General features: G+C 40.3%; 4 protein-coding genes across 20 annotated transcripts in view; all 4 read right to left on the minus strand.

Annotated features, from left to right (window-relative positions):
• Positions 1 to 19,331, minus strand: part of LOC127624950 (zinc finger protein 160-like) — a 229,712-nt gene that overhangs the window by 95,894 nt on the left and 114,487 nt on the right. The window lies entirely within an intron of this gene.
• The window catches only part of LOC127624990 (zinc finger protein 501-like), a 67,455-nt gene that overhangs the window by 21,898 nt on the left and 26,226 nt on the right, over positions 1 to 19,331 (minus strand). The window lies entirely within an intron of this gene.
• The window catches only part of LOC127625003 (zinc finger and SCAN domain-containing protein 2-like), a 138,451-nt gene that overhangs the window by 4,711 nt on the left and 114,409 nt on the right, over positions 1 to 19,331 (minus strand). For 12 of the 14 annotated variants that reach the window (XM_052100037.1, XM_052100034.1, XM_052100044.1 and 9 more), the window contains exon 2: positions 4,794 to 5,307. In XM_052100037.1, coding sequence (XP_051955997.1) covers positions 4,794 to 5,307 — 514 coding nt within the window. Of the gene's footprint in view, positions 1 to 4,793; positions 5,308 to 8,654; positions 8,684 to 9,019; positions 9,126 to 19,331 lie in introns of those variants that run through there. The other 2 variants (XM_052100032.1, XM_052100038.1) reach the window with 2 other exon arrangements.
• Positions 13,691 to 19,331, minus strand: part of LOC127625013 (zinc finger protein 239-like) — a 99,311-nt gene continuing 93,670 nt past the window's right edge. For both annotated transcript variants that reach the window (XM_052100059.1, XM_052100058.1), the window contains exon 3: positions 13,691 to 15,669. In XM_052100059.1, coding sequence (XP_051956019.1) covers positions 14,858 to 15,669 — 812 coding nt within the window. In that variant the 3' untranslated portion in view covers positions 13,691 to 14,857. The remainder of the gene's footprint in view (positions 15,670 to 19,331) is intronic.

A 19,331-nucleotide genomic window follows, 5' to 3' on the forward strand; every position in this document is an offset into this window, starting at 1 on the left:
TGATGACCGCAGATGTGGCCAGGGCAATAAATTGCAATGTTCATACTGTGAGATGCCCAAGACAGTGCAACAGTGAGACGGGAAGGACATCTGTTCGTCCTTGCAGTGGCAGACTACGTGTAACAACACCTGCACATGATCGGTAAATCAGAATATCACACCTGTGGGACAGGTACAGGATGGCAACAACTGCCCAAGTTACACCAGGAATGCACAATCCCCCCTATCAGTGTTCAGACTGTCCACAATAGGCTAAGAGAGTCTGTACTGAGGGCTTGTAGGCCTGTTGGAAGGCAGGTCCTTACCAGAAATCACCGGCAACAATGTCGCCTATGGCCACAAACCCACCTTCGCTGGACCAGACAGGACTGGCAAAAAGTGCTCTTCACTGACGAGACACAGTTATGTCTCACCAGGGGTGATGGTCGGACTCGCATTTATCATCGAAGGAATCTATGAGCGTTACACCGAGGCCTGTACTCTGGAGCAGGATAGATTTGGTTTGTCATGGTCTGGGGCGGTGTGTCACCGCATCATCGGATTGAGCTTGCTGACATTGCAGCCAATCTCAATGCTGTGTGTTACAGGGAAGACATCCTCCTCCCTCAAGTGGTACCCTACCTTCAGGCTCATCCTGACATGACCCTCCAGCACGATAATGCCACTAGCCATACTGTTCGTTCTTTGCATGATTTCCTGCAAGACAGTTTTCTGCCATGGCCAGCGAAGAGCCCAGATCTAAATTCCAATGATCACGTCTGGGACCTGTTGGATTGGAGGGTCAGGGCTAGGGCCATTCCCCCCAGAAATGTCCAGGAACTTTCAAGTGCCTTGGAACAGTGGGGTAACATCGCACAGCAAGAACTGGCAAATCTGGTGCAGTCCATGAGGCCAAGATTCACTGCAGTACTAAAAATGCAGCTGGTGGCCACTTTTTGATTTCATGCTGATTCAGCATACCAACGGCACCTGAAACAGTAGAACAAAACTTAAACACACTTTGATGAAAACAGACGACAAAATCTCAATCTGGCAAGGGTTACGGCTGTGAAATCACTGTAGGGAGCACAACAGTAACATGCATACTGCGGTAGCCCACACCAGACTGGATGGCAGCTTACACATAATTACAGGAAACACAAGACCGACAGAGGACAATGATGTCATGGTCCTCAGGCAGAAACTCAACCTGACAAGGTGACCGTGACAGTACCCCACTCCCACCATCTGGTATCCCAAAGGGAACATAAAACAAACGAAAAAGACAGAAAACATGAACACTTAAAGAACAGTAAACATCAAAGAAAGGGAGGGAAACCAGGGAGAGCATATAAGGAATAGTTGAGAAAGAAATTATTATAGAAATATATTATTGTATGATAATAATTATCAACATTACTATGATAATGCATTATTATTATTATTATTCAACAGTAGTTTGTTTAATAATTTATTTACGGTGCAGTCTGGTTAAACCCTTAAGTTTTTATTTCAGTGGAGGCTTTTTGTTTGAAAATCAAAGGGACTTTTATTTTGGAAACTGAAGGAGTGGACACGGAAGTTTGTAGATGAGAACATCCTCCAGTGAATGAAATGCTCTTTCCCTTGCTGTCAACAAAAACATGTTGTCATTGGGTTATTTTAAATGCGTATAGTCAATTGTAGCGGCCTAAAATATACTGTATGTGAAATTACGCAAATGTGCATTTAAAGTAAATCAGGGGCACTTTAAATAAGATGCTCAATCGCATGTTAGCACACCGAACTGAACATAAGAGTACATCGGTCACTCAGGGCAGCAGATAGATAGATAGATAGAATGTGTATATGGAGCACAGAACCACTTTAAAACCACAGGTGTAATACAACGAACCCGTATACATATATTTAAGAAAGCACTACAAACAAACAGCAGTGCACATGGGCGCGCCACATCATGATCATGGGAGCGGCCATCTGAGGATGCTGGCACTGGGATGGCCAAGGCTTCAGGAACAAGCTTGTTGACCATGGGTAGCATGGGTGCTGGCTCGTTGGCCATGGCAGGCATGGACGACAGTCCATGGGCCATGGCAAACGTGGACAACGGTGTGTTGGTCGTGGCAGGCATGGGTGCTGGCTGCAGCAGGGGAACAGCAAAAACAGACAAAAACTCAACCTGGAAGGTGACAGGGCCATGACATCACCGGAGGGTGCACAGCGGCAACTCGTGCACTGCGATAACACACACCAGACCCAGGCACCCACACAAAGCATGTACACCAAACACAAGATGGACAGGGGACGATGATGTCATGGTCCTCATTAAAAAAAAACTATCTGACCAGTTGAAAGGACCATGACATCACCAGAGAGCACATAAAGGAAACACACGCATGGTGGTCCAAATCAACCGGACCCATGCGCTCACACAAAGGGGGCACACAAAACAGAGGCAGGCTAATTCTGCCACGGTCCTGTCAGGCAGAACCCCAACCTGACAAGGTAACTGGACACCTCCTGCTATGTCAGTAAGCAGCATTCTACACAGCAATATATGTTCCCTGCTATGCTTGAATCATGGCATTTGAAGAAGATTGCGTCGCTTTATTTCCAGATATTACAGAGGTGGTTGTGTAGTTTTCTTTAACTTTCCATACTATATATTTTATATATGTATTTCTATATTTTATAGTGTATGTGGTGCATGTGATTTTCCCCTCTATGGCCCACAGTCCATGGGGTATTCCCCCATTCTCACCACAGATGGATCTACTCCTTACAGAGAAGGTGTAGATCTTGGAGAGATGGGCTTAACACTTCAACATGTCCTCAATTGGCCAGCGTCAATTTACTATGAAGCCATCGCCCGCCTGCCCCAGATAGAGGTGAACAACGACCTGGACACCCCTCCTAATGAGCATGAAGTCCAGAAAGCCATTAAGCAGCTGTCCAGCAGAAAAGCTCTGGAACCAGACACTATCCCTGCAGAGGTATACAAGGCTGGGGGGCTAGTCATGCTTCAAAAGCTTACCAGCTTTCTCTTGGCTGATGACTGCACCCTCAGAACAAAAGATGCAGTTGGAGATGGACCATTCTTTTTCAGCCTGAGACAACTTCAGTCTCACCATTAACACCACAAAGACTGAAGTCTTGTACCAGCCTGCTCCAGAAAAGCATTATGAACAACCACATTTCATAGTGACAGGACACCTAATTGGGCAGCACACTCTCCAGAACAGTCAACACAGATGCAGAAATTTACAAAACTATCTCCAACTGAAGTTTTGCCTTTGAGAGACTTCACAAGAGCATATGGGAAACAGCCTAACCACCAAACTGAGGTCTACTGTATCGTGGTACTCACTACTGTCCTAAATGCTTATGCAACATATAAGCATTCTGTCGGCATGCTGAAGAAATGCTTCAAGGACAGCCTGAAGGTCTCCCTTAAAGCTCTTGGTGTCAGTACAGACTCTAGGGAGTCTAAAAGTAATTAACATGACAATGAGTTCAGTGTACCCCAATGGTCTCCATAGTCAACAGATCTCAATTCAATAGAGCATCATTACGATGTGTTGGAATGAGACATTCGCAGCATGAATATGCAGCCAATCAATCTGCAGCAACTATGTGATGTTGTCATGTTAGCGTGGAGCAGAATTTCTCAGTGACTATATTAGGTTCACCTCTCTACCACTGGGTAGAAACTCCCTTTCAGAAAAGCATGAATTCTTTGTGGCATGGATTCAACAAGGTGTTGAAAACATTCCTTATACATTCTTTTCCAAGCTGACATGACATTATCAAGCAGTTCCTGCAGATTTGTCAGCTGCACATTCATGCCACGAATGTTCCTTTCCACCACATTCTAAAAGTGCTCTATTGGATTTAGATCTGGTGACGGCAGAGGCCTGAGTACACTGAATTCATTGTCACGTTCCTGGAACCAGATTGAGATGGCATGTACTTTGTGGCATGGCATGTTAACTTGCCGGAAGTAACCATTAGAAGATGGGTAGACCGCAGTCATAAAGGGATGCACATGGTCAGCAACAATACTCAGGTAGGCTGTGGCCTTTAAAGGATGCTCAATTGGTATTAAGGTGCCCAATGTGTGCCCAGAAAACATTCCCCACACAATTACACCACCACCTCCAGCCTGAAATGTTGACTAGGCAGGATGGATTCATTTTGTTTACGCCAAATTCTGATCCTACCATCTGCATGTCGCAGCAGAAATGGAGATTCTTTAAAACGCGTTTTTCCAATCATCTACCATCCAGTTTTGGTGAGCCTGTGCCCATTGCAGCCACAGTTTCATGTTCTTAGCTGACAGTAGTGACACCTAATAAAGTGGTCAGTGAGTGTACATCATGAAGCTGGGAAGTGAGAGTGGGAAAGCAACTGGCCCGTCACATGTGTAATACAACAAACCCGTTTACATGCATTTAAGAAAGCACTACAGACAAACAGCAGTGCACATAGGCATGCCACATCATGATCATGGGAGCAGCCATCATGAATGAGGACGTCATGCCCGGTCTGAGGCAAACAAGGGAGTAATTAGATGAGGAGGAGGGCGGGACAGGCCGTGACTACGCATGCCCAGCACCCAATCGGGCTAATCAGCCGACGAGAGGGATAAATGCAGCCGGATGCGGCAGTTCGAGAGAGAGCCACATGCAGCTGTGGTGTGTGTTTTGTGTCTTTTTATAATTTCATTAAAATATTACTTTGAAGCTTTGTACAGTTCCCGCCTCCTCCTTGCCCATCCTTTATACTGTTATAAACATTAAAAGGAAGAAACATACCAGAAGGAATAAAATCATCTTCATCACTCTGTTGTTCCTCTGCTTTTATTTCATCATCATCTTCATCACTCTGTTGTTCCTCTGCTGTGGTTTCTCCTCTCATCTTCATCAGGTTCCTGCAGTCCAGCAGCTTCACTGAACACATCTTCACTGGTGTCTGCAGCATCTGCTGTTCATCATCTTCATCTCTCTGCTCTTCTTCTGTTGTGATTTCTTCTTTTATCTCCTCCTGCTTCAATTCAATATTCACTGGTGTCTGCAGCATCTGCTGTTCATCATCTTCATCTCTCTGCTCTTCTTCTGTTGTGATTTCTTCTTTTATCTCCTCCTGCTTCAATTCAATCTTCACTGGTGTCTGCAGCATCTGCTGTTCATCATCTTCATCTCTCTGCTCTTCTTCTGTTGTGATTTCTTCTTTTATCTCCTCATGCTTCACTTCAATCTTCACTGGTGTCTGCAGCAACTGCTGTTCTCCAGCATGAATCACATCCACCTGCTCTCTCATGATGAACATCTGAACACAAAAACATCATCATTATAATGGACTGACATTCATCATACTCAAAAAGACTGAACATTTAATGATTATACACAAGAACTGCTGTTAAACAAATAACTTTGTTTTTGAGATGGTACAATTGGTTAGCTACAGAACCACATAAACTTCCTTAAGTGTGGTGTTATGCAGGAGATGAGCCACAGGATGCTGGAGTCTCATGATCTTCCCATTTCTTTCATAGAGAAAGGTTTTGTTTTTTACACTGGGGGAGGTGAATAGCAGGTCTGTGTTATGGCGAGTTTATACTACAAGATTTTTTTAGGCTCGATATTGTTGTGGAAAATTTATATTTTACTTTCTTTAAGGCATTATGTGGATTTTCTTTCGATTCAATCATGTTTCTCTCCTCTAGTATTTTCTTTTTCACCTGGCAGGAACGGAGACACACACACAGTAAAACAGATGGTCAGGAAAAAGCCTTTTGAACTCCTCAATATGAGTACGGGAAAGACAGAGGGATTATGACTTTTGATGACCTCACAGATGTAAGGACAGTAAAACCCAGGGGGGCTTAGAAGAGTCAATGGTATTTCTAAAACCAGCTAAATCTGGTTTTACTGGGATGAGTGGAAAATTATGGAAGAAGGGACTTTGAGGACAGGGGGGTTAAATAGGCCATGTGTTTTCTGTGTGAGTTAGGTCTTGTTCCTATTGCAAGGTAGCTGTCGCGATACTTTTGTGAACAAACCTCTTTTAAAAGAATAAACTATCTTTTAAAATATAATTTGGATCCCGATGTCTCTTATCTTGATGCATATTTGTTTAATTATTGTTTTTGCCACAACAATATTCAGTCACCTACAGTTTTGTGGAGATCGCCGGCAAAAGCCAGAAATCATTAGGCAAATCGGAGCTCGCTCCATGAGCGATGAACGCAATATATGAATTATCAAAAGACGCCAATGTCAGAGAGACATCTACAATGTTAAATGTGATTGACTTAATGTACTGTTGACTCGAGAGCTGCTGAGATCGACTCAACGTACTGTTGACTCGAGAGCTGCTGTGATCGACTCAACGTACTGTTGACTCGAGAGCTGCGGTCCTCGGATCAGTTACTGTTGACTCGAGAGCTGCGGTCCTCGGATCAGTTACTGTTGACTCGAGAGCTGCGGTCCTCGGATCAGTTACTGTTGACTCGAGAACTGCTGTCCTCGGATCAATTACTGTTGACTCGAGAGCTGCTGTGATCCACTCAATGTACTGTTGACTCGAGAGCTGCTGTCCTCGGATAAATTACTGTTGACTCGAGAACTGCTGTCTTCGGATCAGTTACTGTTGACTCGAGAACTGCTGTCCTCGGATCAGTTACTGTTGACTCGAGAGCTGTTGTGAGTTGTGGAGGATACGATTGTCATATGATAATTATTTTAGTCAAATAAAGAAATGCCTCCATCACCACCATTTACAGCAGGGGAGCTCACTCTTATATGGAATTAAATAAACTTAATAATCATGTTATTGCAGCAAGATCTAACATGTACAATAACGGCTATATATTATCACAATACCAACATTTCAGTAGTCGGTAGTGTTCCATAATTCTGAATGTCTCTAGTTCTTAAGTAAATGGTCAAGACCAGTAAACCGTCAGTAATAAAATAACAATAAAAAGAATAAGCAATGAATAGAAATAGATTAAAAATAATAGAACAAATTAAGAAAATCCAGTGCATTTTTAACAGCAGTATCAAGTTTTCAAGCAAATATTCAGAAAGAAATGCCTCAAAACTCATACTGGTCTTCCTACGATTATAATACATGAATACTTTTTAAAGCTACTAAAGGTACCCAGTCAAGAGCTGTTAGCGTTCTCATTTTCTGTTATGGTTGTTTGATTATTATAATGACACACTAGACAGCAGCAGGTTATAACATTAATACTTACAAGTCTGACATTTTAATACAAATCTGCTTTTTTCTCCACTGTTTATGTTCACTTTAGACATCACTATCTGTGTTTACATGAATACCTCACCACGACGGGCATTTTGGTGGAACTTTTAAATGTATTTGACCGTTCAAGTGCACATTAGCGTGAGCATGTTCAGCACACACACACACACACACGATGCCTGTCAATCAAACTGGGTGCAGCTGTTACTAGATTGGTAGCAAATTAAAAAATTACCTTCAGCAGCAGAATAAGAATATTAACTTTCTAATAAGTGACACAGGTCTTGACTATCACAAATACAGGCAGTTATTGGCATTTTAATCAGTCTGCTTGTCCGGTCGGGCAAGTAAAATTGTCTTTCACATGCCCCTTCAAAAATCCACTTGTCTGATATGAAGGCTACCACACAAACACACACATACTAACAGTGATGTCACCGTTTAGCAGTCCAACAAAGGCTGTTGTGATTGTGTGCACAACGGAGAGACACGAACCCTGACAAAGCCCTGATTAAATATTGTATTCCACATACTCCGTATAGCTCCTACGTTGTTTTAAAGGGGTTTTAGATATAATTTTGGAAAATAAGCTAAAACAGACTGTATAATGGGGCGAAGGCTACCTCTCTTACTTTCGGTTCATGTCAATCCATCTTTAATTCACAAAAAACAAACCTTCTCTTCTTAATAGAGCTGCGTATCGCTGGTCTTCTTCATGATGAGAACACGCATTGAACGTGACACATATATTATGATTCACTGCGTTGGAAGCAATCACGTTATAATCTAGCTGCAGCAAGCACGCTTGAGGGATGTTTCAATCTTTCCCCCTTAGATCGGGTCACTTAACACTACTCATAGACGTGACGCTGACCACACATTGAAATTCTATTTTCCGAGTTTATATTCATAAACCGCTTCCTAATTATTTTAACTTTAACAAAGGATGCTTTAAAGAACTAAAGCTGGTGTTTCACAGAAAAACGAAATGCAGCACAATAATCGTATAATCTTGATTATATTGTTTTCATAATCGTTTGAAGCCAAAGATGTGATTGAAAATAAAATGTGATTGTTCGTCCATTTACTCGAGTAATATTCAGCAGATGTGGTCAATTGTCGTTTTATTGACAGAGATTTTGTCAATTAAGTATGATATCCAAAACACATATTGACTGACTACAAAAATAATATAATTATGAAAACGTCAACTCGTATAAGTTATCTGAAGATCAGGGGAACATGCTGCAATAACCTCTTTTAAGGGACGTTTTTAGGACATTAGCGCGACGTTTCTGGAACGTTAGTCAAAGTTTGTCAAGATTGAAATTTACCAACACGTCTTCAAACTGGACTAAAATAGAAACATGAGTTTAGCCACAGACAGACAGAAAGTGGAAATAAACCTGTTCTGAAGTGTTTTAGTTGTTTTGTTCATCTCTTGCATATGACCAGTAATCCCAAAAGTATTTACACAAACTTGAGGAAACCAAAAAGCGTTTGTTTGTGTCCGTCTCTCCAATATATATTATCACCTTCATTGAACTCATTTACAGTCAGTCGCTGGATTTAAAGACTCATTTAAGCAGAATATTCTCACATTTCTGTTTGTTTCTCCTGAAAGGGATTTTTTAAAGCGTCTGTAACAAAACAAAGCGACATGCGTCGATAAAAACTTATTTTACAGTCATTAAAACACAAAAGAGAGAAAAACAACATATATAAATAAATATTAATCTCACAAATAATGTAAAACACATTGAACACGTACCGAACTGAGCGCTCAAACTGAATTCTGAAGTGTCTGAATTCGTCCCTATTCACTATATAGTGCACTATTTGGGATGTCGGAGTTCTTTCTTCTTCCGGTGTTTTCTGTCGGTTTATAAAACAACTTCCGGTGAATTTCCGCCTCCTGCTGGACTGGAGTGAATAAAACGCAAACATCTGATTAATCAGTCCTGCTGTCTAACTTTAAAATACATTAAATACTTTTAACTGTTTTACAACATTATACAGGAAAAAGTGACAGGTTTTATCGTTCTATATAAATTATTCTATGATTATGAATCTCTTTCATATGACTAAAAAAATAAAATGTAGTGTTTGTTAACACCTTTAACTAAATCTATCAAAGTTGAAGCCTATTAAAATAATGTCTAATAGATTTAATATTAATCTATACATGCTACCAGTTAGTAATACTGGATTATATACTACTGGTCAAAAGTTTTGAACCACTCATTCTTATTTATTTATTTATCCCACATTTTAGAATAATAGTAAAGTCATCAAAACTATGGAATAACATAAATGGAACTATGGGAATTATGTTGTGACTAAAAACAAATCCAAAATAAATCAAAACTGTGTTATATTTTAACATCTTCAAAGTAGTCCCCCTTTGTCTAGACTTTGCAGACATGTATGCTTGACATTTTCTCAACAACTTCTTGATGAATCACACTGAGATGCTTTTTAAACAGTATTGAAGGAGTTCCCATCTATGTTGGGCCTCTCTTTATCATTTGGTCCAAGACATCAATTTCAAAAACTTAAAAAAAAAAAAATTTTAGTTTTGTAATGAAATAAACAAATATTATATTTTCGTCAACAAAAATGATTTCAAACATTTAAGCATACCCCTTCAGATCAAAAGATTTTTAAGATCATGAGAAACATTTGGAGGGTTGGATATGGGATGGATGGATGGACGGACGGACGGACTGTGTGATTAAAGCTCGTATAGCCATTCGCTAGTTGATTTTACGAACGTTCCATGATTGTCAGACGTCACTGTTGGGTGATGGCATTTCCGGTCTAACATTACATTAGCTTCATCGACGACGTCGGTAACTGTCAGGTAAGACTAGGACCAGATAAACATGGCTTTCAACACCAGATCCCTTCAACATCTGCCAAGGATAACGATAAACAACGTACACCGAATAATTCAAGCGTCATCATCGGCTCCCAAGAGCAAGAGGGAAAAGGGTTTCAAGATATAAGTCTCTTCATTCATTGACAATTATGAAGGTAAGTTATGCTATGTCTTTAGCTAGCTGTAGCCCTAACGTTAGCGATGATGCTAGGTGACGTTAGGCTAGAAAGTAACCTTAACAAAATACTTATTAAACGATTAATTTTAGTTGTTGGTCACATGTGGTTTATTATATGTTCATTTTACTATCTGACATTGAATAAATGTATGGGCGTTTCTTCAACAAAGGGCACGTTTTAACTTGTTCAAAAGTCACGTAACACAGTCTCGTAAGTTTAAATAATTTGTATCTTGACTAGCCACTGAGCTCGTACCTCAGGCTGATGCGGAAAACGATGAAAACTTACTTCAGAATTATACCTCGATGAAACGGCACATCGAGGAACTCTACAATGTAATTTAGAGTTGCCAATTTGATACTGATATGTAAGACGTTTCTTATTTACTGTTAACATTTTACATACGGTACTCACTGATAGCTTGCCACTCACTCTTCAACAACATCTACATCGGAAATACCGGTAGTAACCTAAACCGGAAGTCCCCCCGCCCACCACACAGATTTTGAACGTTCGTCGCGTCACCCTGTGCACAGAGCGAATAGGAACAAAACTCCTACCATAACTGGGCTTTCTGCACATGGGCAGTCTATACCTGCGGCCAGAAGGAAGGAAAAGAGGATTTCAGTCAAGTGTTTCAGAATTTTTGACCGGTATGTGGATGGTAACGCACTACATTTAATTTGTTACATTTACTTGTGTAACTTTTTAGAGAAAAAAATACTTTTAGGGTAGGTTTAAAAGAGGGTACTTTTTAATATTAATCAAGTAAATTTCTAATGAAATGTTTTTACTTTTACTTCGTTACAATGGGCGGCATTCCTGTCGTTACAATACTGGGTCCAATTTGAATTAATGCATAATTTATTGAGAGATTATTGAATGGATTTTACGAAGCGTGCGCTGTCAGACTGTCACTCAAGACGAGTCCTTCACTGCTGCAGCATCATATACTTCAAGCAAAGTGAAACACTTTATTTGCACCGCAGAGTGAAAAAATAATAGTTTTGTTATGCAATGCCTTCATTTAACACCAAGACAAGTGGGGGCCTGGGTAGCTCGGCAAGTACAGACACCGACTACTACACCTGCAGTTGCGAGTTCAAATCCAGGGCATGTTGAGTGACTCCAGCCAGGTCTCCTAAGCAACCAAATTGGCCCAAATGCTAGGGAGGGTAGAGTCACATGGGGTAACCTCCTCATGATCACTATAATGCGTGGTTCTCGCTCTCAGTGGGGTCGTGCTGAGTTGTTTGTGGATGCTGTGGAGAATAGCGTGAAGCGACATGACACTTGCCATTCAGGCCAAACAGTTCAATCTTTTATTCATCAGACCAGAGAATTTTGTTTCTCATGGTCTGAGTCCTTCAGCTGCCTTTTGGCAAACTCCAGGTAGGCTGTCATGTGCCTTTTACTGAGGAGTGGCTTCCATCTGGCCACTCTACCATACAGGCCTGATTGGTGGAGTGCTGCAGAGATGGTTGTTCTTCTGGAAGGTTCTCCTCTCTCCACAGAGAAATGCTGGAGCTCTGTCAGAGTGACCATCTAGTTCTTGGTCACATCCCTGTGTCCTTCTCCCCTGATTGCTCAGTTTGGCTGGGTAGCCAGCTCTAGGAAGAGCCTTGGTTTCAAACTTCTTCCATTTATGGTTGATTTACATATTTCATCCTTGAAATGATGCCAACTCCAACTTTAAGACATTGGATACTTCATATGCCAATGCCTGAACCTTGGACTTAGGATGGACCACACCGAACCTCACCACAATGTCCTGCCAGTTGAACTGCGATGCACCTCATTTATCTCTGTCTGCATCACCTTTGTCTATTGATGGACTACACTCTTGAAATGGAATACATAGACTACAATTTAATTGCAAAAAAAAAGCCTTCATCAGCCAATTAACAAAGGACAATGCATCTAAGTAAACTTCTGCAGTTAATCCAGGATGGACTTCAAAGACATTAGACATTAATCTTACAATTCATACTAAATCTTTCTTTAAACACTTACTTAGTTTACATATTTTAAAACATGACTTGCGCTATACATAATATAGTAATATTTGCATTATATTCATGTTGTTTAGTCTTTTACTCTACTGAAAATGCAATTGACATCTGTAGCGCGAACAGACAGCATTACTGCACATGGTGCCTTACGCAGGCTGCATACTTTGCATGTAGGGAGTGGTGGTACTGCTGTACAAAACTAATGATCTAAATTCTTTTGACACTGGAAACTGTAACTACATGGATATAGCTTTGAAAAAGATATGAAATAGCGAAAGTAGGCATTAAAAAAACATGTTTATATTTCAGCATTATATATAAAGTCTCTGCGGGCATTGTTCACGTTTTCACCTTAATAATTAATAATAAAAAAAATGGATGACCATAGATTGCAATCTCAGTCAAAAGCTAGAGAATAAAAATGTGCCTTCCTAGAATGTTAAGAATTGCTTCCCCCCCAAAAAATAACCAAATAGGAACCATATACTAACATTAAGGGACCATTTTGTTTCTCTGAGAGAAATGCACTTCGAAGCAGGATAAAAAAAAATGAAATCACCTAGATCCTGCTGTCTGAACATATTTTTTTTCAGTGTTTTTTTCTTATTTTTCACCATTTTGTGCCAATCAGTTTAATAAGGGAGTGAGAAGTTTTGGATTGTGACTTCATTCATTAAGCGTATGCCCACTGTCTAAGGTGTTTTTGCATTCGCTTCGGTGGTTGGTAACAGCTCACCAGTGCAAACTTTCAGGAAAACTTCTAAGCACCTTACTGCCATCCGTCCACGTCATCCATAGGTGTGACCTGGAGCTCTTACTTTAAGGCTGACAACTAATTCTGAATATGTTATGCAGTCAGTTAAAGATAAATCAACAAACACGTTACCAAAGTTATGAGCGAGCTGGTAAAAAAACAAAAAACATATAAAGAGTACCTCCAAACACTGAGGTAAAGATATTCTAAACTGATTATGCAAAAACAACAATGCTGGTATCAGATCAGGATCGGCCGATACTGAGATTTTCCAATTTCAGATCAGAAGAGAAAAGGTGGTATCAGTGCATCCCTAGTTTGTACATCACTCTCTGTATTGTATGCTTTAGGTGCAAAACTTATATCATAGTAAACTTATCCAAGATTTGATAAATTTTCAGTCGTATTCGACATGCAGGATAAAATGACAATTAACATATAGTTGAAGTCAGAAGTTTACATAAACCTTAGCCAAATACATTTAAACGCTGATTTTCACAATTCCTGACATTTAATCGTAGAAATCATTCCCTGTCTTAGGTCAGTTAGGATCACTACTTCATTTTAATAATGTGAAATGTCAGAATAATAGCAGAGAGAATTATTTATTTCAGCTTTTTATTTCTTTCATCACGTTCCCAGTGGGTCAGAAGTTTACACACACTTTGTCAGTATTTGGTAGCATTACCTTTAAATAGTTTAACTTGGGTCAAATATTTTGGGGATCTTTCCACAAGCTTCTCACAATAAGTTGCTGGTATTTTGTCCCATTCCTCCAGACAGAACTGGTGTAACTGAGTCAGGTTTGTAGTCCTCAGATTGAGGTCAAGGCATTGATGGCCACTCCAACATCTTGACTTCGTTGTCCTTAAGCCATTTTGCCACAACTTTGGAGGGGTCATTGTCCATTTGGAAGACCCATTTGTGACGAGCTTTAACTTCCTGGCTGATGTCTTGAGATGTTGCTTCAATATATCCACATAATTTTCCTTCCTAAATTGCCATATATTTTGTGAAGTGAGCCAGTCCCTCCTGCAGCAAAAACCCCCACAACATGATGATGCCCCCCCCCATGCTTCACAGTTGGGATGGTCTTCTTCAGCTTGCAAGCCTCACCCTTTTTCCAACAAACATATATCAATGGTCATTATGGCCAAAAATTTCAATTTTGTTTCTTCAGACCAGAGGACATTTCTCCAAAAAGTCAGATCTTTGTCCCCATGTGCACTTGCAAACTGTAGTCTGGCTTTTTCATGGTGGTTTTGGAGCAGTGAAATTTGTCTCTGCTGAGCAGTGTTTCAGGTTATGTCGATACAGGACTTGTTTTACTGTGGATATAGATACTTGTCTACCTGTTTCCTCCAGCAACTTCAAAAGGTCCTTTGCTGTTGTTCTGGGATTGATTTGAACTTTTCACACAAACTACGATCATCTCTAGGAGACAGAATGCGTCTCGTTCCTGAGCGATATGATGACTGTGTGGTCACATGGTGTTTATACTTCCATACGATTATTTGTACAGATGAACATGGCACCTTCAGGTATTTGGAAATTGCTCACAATGATGAACCAGACTTGTGGAGGACCACAGATTTTTTCTGAGGTCTTGGCTGATTTCTTTTGATTTTCCGACGATGTCAAGCGGAGGCACTGATTTGAAGCTAAGCCTTAAAATACATAATCAGGTACACCTCCAACAGACTCCAATTAAATAAATGATAAATTGTTTCTGATGCTGCTCATTTGGAAGAAATTCCATCTTTGGGTTTATCTGAATTGTAAACTATTTACTTGATATAGTTGGACCTGAAGATCTTTTTTTTTTCTTAATGTGAACACTTCGGCAACTCTTTCTTTCATGTTTCCAAAGAGTTTTTGCTTCACTGAAACTTTTCCCACATGAAGAACAGTGGTATGGTTTCTCTCCAGTATGAATTCTTTCATGCATTTTCATGTTGTGTGACTTACTGAAACTCTTTCCACAGTGTGAACACTCGTATGGTTTCTCTCCAGTATGGATTCTCTCATGTGTTTTCATGTTTTGTAACAGAGTGAAACGCTTTCCACAGTGTGAGCACTTGAATGGTTTCTCTCCAGTATGGATTCTCTTGTGTGTTTTCATGTTTTGTGACAGAGTGAAACTCTTTCCACAGTGTGAGCACTTGTATGGTTTCTCTCCAGTATGGATTCTCTTGTGTGTATTCAGGCTTGCTGACAAAGTGAAACTCTTTTCACAGTGTGAGCACTTGTATGGTTTCTCTCCAGTATGGATTCTTTCATGTGATTTCAAGCTGTCTGGTCGAGTGAAACTCTTTCCACAGTGCGAGCACTTGTATGGTTTCTCTCCAGTATGGATTCTTTCATGTGATTTCAAGCTGTCTGGTCGAGTGAAACTCTTTCCACAGTGCGAGCACTTGTATGGTTTCTCTCCAGTATGGATTCTTTCATGTGTTTTCAGGCTTTCTGACTGAGTGAAACTCTTTCCATTCTTTTTAGAATTTGAGCAACTCAAATATTTTTCTTCAGTAATGAAATGATGATATTTCTCTTCCACTTCATTCAGTTCTTGATGTTCCTTGTTCACTTCCATCAGCTCTACAATTAACACAATATGTTGACAAGAAATCAATTTAAGAGGAACAAATGTAAAAAGAAACCAAATTAATATAAACTATTAATATAAATAAAAAAATAAAATTGTTATCGTCTTATGATCTTCCTTTACTAACATTATAAGTGGATCTAAAGTCTTTTTCACCAACAATAGTCAGAATTTATTTATAAACGATCCCTTTTCAACTCTGTCTAAACACTCAATTTTCAAAGACACTGGTCTACATGGTGCGACATCTCACATCTCATGTGTCTTTTTACATACAGAAATGGCGTGCAGTTTTCTCAGCCAGTGGTTGAGCAGTTAAAGGGATCAGCACAGACACATTTTTTAAAGTTAAAAGCACTTTTACTTCTCTTAAAACATGGCCCACATCACAAAAAATAATCAAAACTATTAACAATTAAAAATAGTGCAGATAGGTCCAGGACTTATTTATACTAATAACAGCAAAATGTGGTGGTGTTGTAATGGTGGTGGCGTAGTGGGCTAAAGCACATAACTGTTAATCAGAAGGTCGCTGGTTCGATCCCCACAGCCAGGCACATAACTCCAGCTTGCTCCGGTGGGATTGTCCCTTTAATAAGTGCACTGTAAGTCGCTTTGGATAAAACGTCTGCCAAATGCATAAATGTATACATTTAAAATATAGAATGGGTCCCTTTATTTTAAGTGTTAAAATTTGCCATGAATATGGTCAAAGTATTTAATCTAGTGCAAGGTTTTTCAAAGTCTTGGACAGTAAGAAGAGCTGTGGCCCTGAATAAACCCCATCTGATCTATATGTATTAGAGATGTCATCACTTAGCCAAAAGTTTTGAAAATGTTTTAATGTCTAGTTGGATCAGGGAACGGTAACTCTTACACTTGCTTGTATCTTGTCTTTTTAAAGAATCAGACTGATCCTGGCTTGTGTCATGGTTGGCGGAAGCTTTCCATTCTTTAATGGTTTATTCGGGGCCGCAGCTCTTCTGATAACATCAGGCGTTTCATCAATATTATGTGGTCAGTGGCGAAATATCAGACACCGGTCGCGGCCATCTCACTTGAAGGCGAAAATGCATTTGATATGGTATGGTAGAATGGGAATATTATTAGTGTCTGACCCAATTAGATCTATGCCTTGCCTCAATAGAATTATTAATTCCTTTTCTAAGTTCTCGGGATACAGTCAGTTGGTCTAATTCTGAACCTTTGGCTCTGACAGCGTACTGCCCAGTAAATGGAAGTGGAGCGTAGTTCTAGCAGGAAGACTAGCAGCTGTACATCACATCATTAGCTGGGTAACTCCTAGCCAATCGCATGTAAGCCATTGCTTTATAAGTCTGCTCACAATCTATCACATTGCTGTTTCAGTGTGCTAACCGGCAACCTCCATCACCCCACCACCAGTTGAGCCTGTCTCGCATGGGGGTAGGCTCCTCGCCCCGTCTCCTATCTCCGGCAGGATATGATGGTTCCGAGTACAACTCCCTCGGCCCACCAGACGGGGCCTATGCCAAAGAGAGACATTACAATTCGGTTTTACATTCATCAAATAAATGGCATCTTAAACCTCATTCAAGCCTGCGTGTCTTCCCGATAGAACGGCTTTCCAGCCGGGCGCCTTCCAGTGGCCCAAATAGGGTATTATGTATTTGGGCATTTTATTCCTAGCAAATTTGTCTGATTTAGTTGAGTTAATTTTGACCCTTTAATAAAAAGGTTTTCGAGTAATGTGGGCAGTTGAGCTTCATTACATTTATTTATGATTGGGAATGTTAATGTTATTCAAATTAATTGTATTCCAGAATTGAACTACCCATTACAATTTCTTTCTTAAATCAAGCTCAAATGGAGTTTACAAGTTTTTGACCAGCAGAGGTGAATATGTGTTTTGTTCGTCATTTGAACAGCCTCATCTGAGGCAGTAAGTGTATCACATTACGTTTTCATCAACTTACAGGTTAAAAATTAATTGTAGATATGTGGGCACTGTTTTTCCAGCCATTGAAAAAATATGGCCAAAATCTCATGTTATAAAAGATGAAGTGCTATGCACAGTCTATTTAAGATAATATTGGCTGTTACTAGACAGCAAATGCTAGACTAAACTGCACTCCAACCTACCGTAGTTTGCCTGCACTCTTCTCTGCTCCCACATGTCTCAGGCCTCAAATACATAGAACATTAGCCTTTATAGACAGTGTTTCTTGAGTAAATAAACAGGGCTTAACTGAATTCAAGACTATTAAGAATAATACTAGTTAAAACATTTTCTAAGTGATGCACATTTTAAAAAATTGTGTCTGTCCAATGCATTAAAACAGAAAAACAAAATGGTAATCCATCATAAAATTAAGTGATGCTGCACAAACAATAACCACACAATTAACATGAACAATTTATCTACAACTACCTACAACAATTCAATAGCTTGATGAGAAGCTCTGGGCTTAAACAGCTCGCTGTGCAGCTGGATCCTGGACTTCCTGTCAAGCAGACGTCAGATGGTTAGAATGCGCAGCAACATCTCCTCATCGCTGGCCCTCAACACTGGAGCCCCGCAGGGCTGTGTTCTCAGCCCACTCCTGTATTCCTTGTAAACACATGACTGTGTGGCAACACACAGCTCCAATGCCATCATTAAGTTTGCTGATGATGCGACGGTGGTAGGTCTGATCACTGACAATGGTGAAAAAGGTGCACACTCTGACAGCCTGGTGTCAGGAGCACAACCTCTCCCTCAACGTCAGTAAGACCAAGGAGCTTGTAGTGGACTTCAGGAGGAAAGACAGCGAACACAGCCCCATCACCATCAATGGAGCACTGGTGGAGAGTCAGCAGCTTCAAGATCCTCAGTGTCCACATCACTGAGGAACTCACATGGTCCGTCCACAGTGAGGCCGTTGTGAAGAAGGCTCACCAGCGCCTCTTCTTCCTGAGACGGCTGAAGTAGTTTGGAATGAACCACCAAATCCTCACACATTTCTACACCAGCACTGTAGAGAGCATCCTGACTGGCTGCATCACTGCCAAGTACGGCAATAACACAGCCCTCAACCACAAAGCCCTGCAAAGGGTGGCGCGAACTGCCAGATTCATCATTGGAGGTGCTCCCCTCCCTTGAGGACATATATACCAGGCCATGTGTGACAAAAGCTCAGAGGTTCATCAGAGACTGAGAATGGGGACACTGTATTATAATTTTTTGGTATACAGTCTTCTTATTTTGTGTATACTGTATATTATTTTTATTGTATACGGTCTTCTAATTTTGTGTATACTGTATATTATTATTAGGTGCATACTGCATTGTGTAACAAGATGTATAAACTGTGTTATGTGTAAATCAGATGTTTATTGTAATTGTCATACTGCTATGTTTCTTGGAACTGCACCCAAGATTTTCACCCACTGTTGCACTTGTGTATATGGTTGAGTGACAATAAAGGGATTTGATTTGACAATAGGCTATAACATTAGTCTGATAATTTTTAGTCACATCACTAGCTAGCTACGCAAGTCTCCTCAAACAATTCCATCTATAATCACAATGTTAACTTCAGAGCTAAATTTGAGATGGAACAAAAAAAAAAATACAAATTGCAGTTTCTTTGATACACCGTTGCATGGTCCTCGATCACTCCTCCACCCTCTCAGG

This window comes from Xyrauchen texanus, chromosome 31 (genome assembly GCF_025860055.1).
Source record: "Xyrauchen texanus isolate HMW12.3.18 chromosome 31, RBS_HiC_50CHRs, whole genome shotgun sequence".
In the NCBI taxonomy this organism is placed as follows: Eukaryota; Metazoa; Chordata; class Actinopteri; order Cypriniformes; family Catostomidae; genus Xyrauchen; species Xyrauchen texanus.